Source organism: Asparagus officinalis, chromosome 5, assembly GCF_001876935.1.
Source record: "Asparagus officinalis chromosome 5, Aspof.V1, whole genome shotgun sequence".
Classification (NCBI taxonomy): domain Eukaryota; kingdom Viridiplantae; phylum Streptophyta; class Magnoliopsida; order Asparagales; family Asparagaceae; genus Asparagus; species Asparagus officinalis.
In genome coordinates, this window is record NC_033798.1 from 11554840 (window position 1) to 11559099 (window position 4260).

Sequence of the window (4260 nt, forward strand, 5' to 3'; positions counted from 1 at the left end):
AATATGTTAGTTTTAAAAGTAATATATTATCTTTAAAATAATATATTATTTTTTAAAATAATATTTTTTAAAAAATAATTTAATCAAATACAAAACTGAAACTTTATAAATTACGCAGTTTCTCGATTCTATTTGATGTTGAAATTTAGGGTTTTTTTTTAGCTAGCTGAGGTTTTGGGTGGATCTATGCTCTTAGAGAGAAAAATGGTGGATGGTGATAATATTGATAACAGGTTTATTTTAATTTTAATTTTGGGAAGCATGATCTTTGATTCACCATGGATCATTAACCCAAAAGGCCGATTATTGTTATGTGATAAGGATTAGAATTTATTTAAATCATAATCCCCTTTCAATTTGAACTCGATTCAATCTGTGTCAAATTAGTACTTTGACTCCAATTGTTTGGAATGCAAGCCATAATCAAGAGATGATGGGTTGATTTATTGAATGTGTCGACGCAGTAAACGGTAATGGGATAAGGAAAGATGAATTTTGTTCACAACATTCTTTTTTTTTCTTTCCCTGATTAGTTTTGTTTATTCGTATCGTTTGATTAGATTTTATTACATAGATAGTTTCTAGAGAGAGCGCATTGATGAGTCGAAACTTTGATAAATTGAAAAAAGATGAGGAAACCTTAACCGCGAAAACAATTGAAGGGAAACATGGGTTCATCTTCTGACATAGTAAAGTATGAGGGATGAGGAGAGATATTGACCGTGTAGCTTCTGATGATTTCTGGGGAAGTGCATTATTTGAAAACCAATGTCTGCATCGGTTATTCAGACTATATAGCTAATTTTTTTTGTTTATTGATACTCTTTTTTTTTCTCTGATTCACTTTTGTTTTGTTATATCAGCTGATTGGAGTTTATTGCTTAGCTTCTAGAACGAGAAAATGGACGAGACAGACCTTAGGTATTTGGAAGATGAAGATAGCCCAGGCATGAAAACGATTAAAGGGGCAACCATGGGTTTAGCTGTCGGTACTATTTGGGGTACAATTGTTGCCTCATGGCATGATGTGCCTCGTGTAGAGAGAAGTGTTGCGCTCCCGGGGTTGATCAGGACCCTGAAGATGTGCGGTAACTATGGTCTCACCTTTGCTGCTGTTGGAGGAATCTACGTTGGTGTTGAGCAGTTGGTGCAGAAGCAGAGGATGAAGAGGGACTTTATTAATGGTGCGGTGGGTGGTTTCGTTGCTGGTGCATCAATTTATGGGTTCAAAGGTGATGTTTTTCTTCCATTCAAACTTTTAATATGAGTTTCATTTCTGATAGTGACATGGTTTTGTGCATTGATAGTTCAAAATTTGGGAACGTGATATTGTCAACAGGCCAAAAATTTGGACCTTGAACCCTTTCCAGATGCTTACATTGTTGACTTGTATTTAATACTGAGAACATTCGGTATTTTCAACTGGTTTTGATCGTTTAGTGAAGTTTAGAGAAATGTGAATCCTAACATATTGCTGTTCCCATGTGGCCTCATTAGTGAACTTTATGATTACTTTCAACGTTCTGATAAGTTCTTTCGCTATAGATGAAAGTGAGAAGAGAAGTGTGCATCATTCACAGAAGATAAGCTGCAAGTGCATTGAAGTAAGGAAATAGGGGAAGTTCTAGAATTTGGAGAGGGATATTTATTATGGTTTGGAGATGGGGTTTAGTCATGAGCTATAATCACGTATTTTAGAAACCTGAAGAGAGTGACAAGTTGTCTCTCTTTTTTCTTTTTTCTTTTTTTTTTTGGGTTGGGGGTAAGGAAATAGGGGAAGTTCTAGAATTTGGAGAGGGATATTTATTATGGTTTGGAGATGGGGTTTAGTCATGAGCTATAATCACGTATTTTAGAAACCTGAAGAGAGTGACAAGTTGTCTCTCTTTTTTCTTTTTTCTTTTTTTTTTTGGGTTGGGGGTGTAAACACATAGAACTAACATGCTACACATTAGAGCTAGCATGACACTGTACAGAAATAACTCTCATCAGAACAGCAAATAGATCTAACATGGTACCTATCAGAACTAACTCTCATTAGAACTAACAAAACAGTCAATAGAACTAACAAAACAGTCATTAGAACTAACAAAACAGTCATTAGAACTAACAAAACAGTCATTAGAACTAACAAAACAGTCATTAGAACTAACAAAACAGTCATTAGAACTAACAAAACAGTCATTAGAACTAACAAAACAGTCATTAGAACTAACAAAACAGTCATTAGAACTAACAAAACAGTCATTAGAACTAACAAAACAGTCATTAGAACTAACAAAACAGTCATTAGAACTAACAAAACAGTCATTAGAACTAACAAAACAGTCATTAGAACTAACAAAACAGTCAATAGAACTAACATGTTGTAGAATAACATGTTGTACAACATAAATAACGTGTTGTATAGTAGAACTAACATAAAATAAGATAGAAATAACATAACCTAATTTACAACAAGCTAGGAATAAGACAGAACTAGAATGAAATAATATAGGTAAAATTATGAAACTTACACATAGTAGTGTCATGCAACCTGGGACATATGCCTTCTTTCGCTCCTTCTTTCCCTCCAGCGCAACACCAATGCCCCTGATAATTTCATCATAAAAGAACCGGGCCCATGCAACAGACTTGACCCTCTCAATGCTATCCAGATATCTGAGTACGGGTCTAGGGATACCTTCCCCTGCTCTGGGGCTCCATATCATAGAGCATTGGTACAGGATTTGTAGCAAAACAAATTCCTGGATATCCCCCGTTTCTGTTGATTCCACTAACCGTTCCAGATGCCCTTCGAGGTGTTTGCGCTGGGAGGTTTCTGGTTTTTTCGACCTCTTGCCTTCTTCAGAAATGTAAAGATTTGCAAAGTATTTCATCCATATTCTGCTGTTTGAGTCCCGATTGTTACTTACAACTTCACCATTCATAGGAAAATGAGTGTGGTTGTGGACCCATTGCAGATCAAATTTTACCTTTCTAACAGCCCCGCTATTTGAATCCGGTATGGAAAATGTGCTCTTGTCTCCGTCATAATAGCGCAGCAGCAATTCCAGAGTGGGCAGATCGGGAGCAGGAGCACCGAATACAATATAGTGCTCAAACACAGAACCGCGGTAGGCATCCCTATGATACTGATTGATCTTCGGGGCTATTTTCTTCATGAACTTCCAATAGGCCCCAAGATTGGCGGTCAGCCTTCGTGACTCGGCCGCACCTGTAGGTGCAACATTTTCCCTGTAAAAACAATTCGAATTTGTAGGATCAATAGAACTAACGGACTAATATTAGAACTAACAAAATCTACATTTACATCTCCGTCCTAGAACTAACATTGAAGTCAATGTACTAACATTGGAATCATCTAGAACTAACATTGGAATCAATCTAGAACTAACATTGGAATCATCTAGAACTAACATTTGAATCAACCTAGAACTAACATTGGAATCAATCCAGCACTTACATCATGTGTACTCATCTACAACTGGTATTTTTGAGATGAACTGAATTTACGCAAAATTAGGTCGATTTCCCAGATTCTCGATAACATAGAACATACTGTTTTTCGGGGGAGGGTTGGATGGTACGCTCGGCCGTCGAGGGTCGTCTTTTGTTGTCTCGACGTGCTATCGCCTCCTTTTGCATCTCCATTAGGGTTTGCGTCGCCTCCTCCGCGCTTTCAAGCCCAGATGATACGTCTTGGCCCTTCGACGCGTCGGTGGTCGACCTCGAAATCGGAAAATGATCCTTCCCTGGACGACATGATTCAGGCGAAAACCCTAAAACTGTTGAACGGCGGTGAGAAATTGGACATAATCTCGAGTTTCTGAGACAACGAAGAGGTGGAAGAGAGAGAGAGAGAGAGAGAGAGAGAGAGAGAGAGAGAGAGAGAGAGAGAGAGAGAGAGAGAGAGAGTACTTGAATAAGGATGGGGCGCGTTAACCGAGTACAGTCCCATCAGAAGGGCAAGAGCATAACTTCCGCCTTTGTTTTTCTGAAAAAGAGTAATTAGGGGTCCCATAACAAATACTGTGCGTATTTGGGGCTAATACACATGAGCCGAAATACGAGGGGGCTTGTCACATGAAGTTCCCACTTTTGGGGCCTGAACACAATTTTCCCTACCTGGATAGATGGATAAATAAATAGACAAATAGTAAATCAATGCAAAAAATTTAAAATAATAATAATAAACTTCATTTAAGAAATGACAATGAGGCTTTTGTTTTCAAGTTAGCCTAATTAGAAACTATACGA

General features: G+C 37.7%; 1 protein-coding gene across 1 annotated transcript; it reads left to right on the plus strand.

Annotated features, from left to right (window-relative positions):
- LOC109843918 (outer envelope pore protein 16-3, chloroplastic/mitochondrial-like) lies at nt 838–1690 on the plus strand. The gene has a single exon (XM_020412898.1). It carries the CDS (start codon nt 902–904, stop codon nt 1265–1267), a length of 366 nt encoding a protein of 121 aa, XP_020268487.1. The 5' UTR covers nt 838–901; the 3' UTR covers nt 1268–1690.

Bases quoted from the DNA above. Each gene is read 5' to 3' on its own strand.
- LOC109843918 (XM_020412898.1), top strand. From the start codon at position 902: ATGGACGAGACAGACCTTAGGTATTTGGAAGATGAAGATAGCCCAGGC.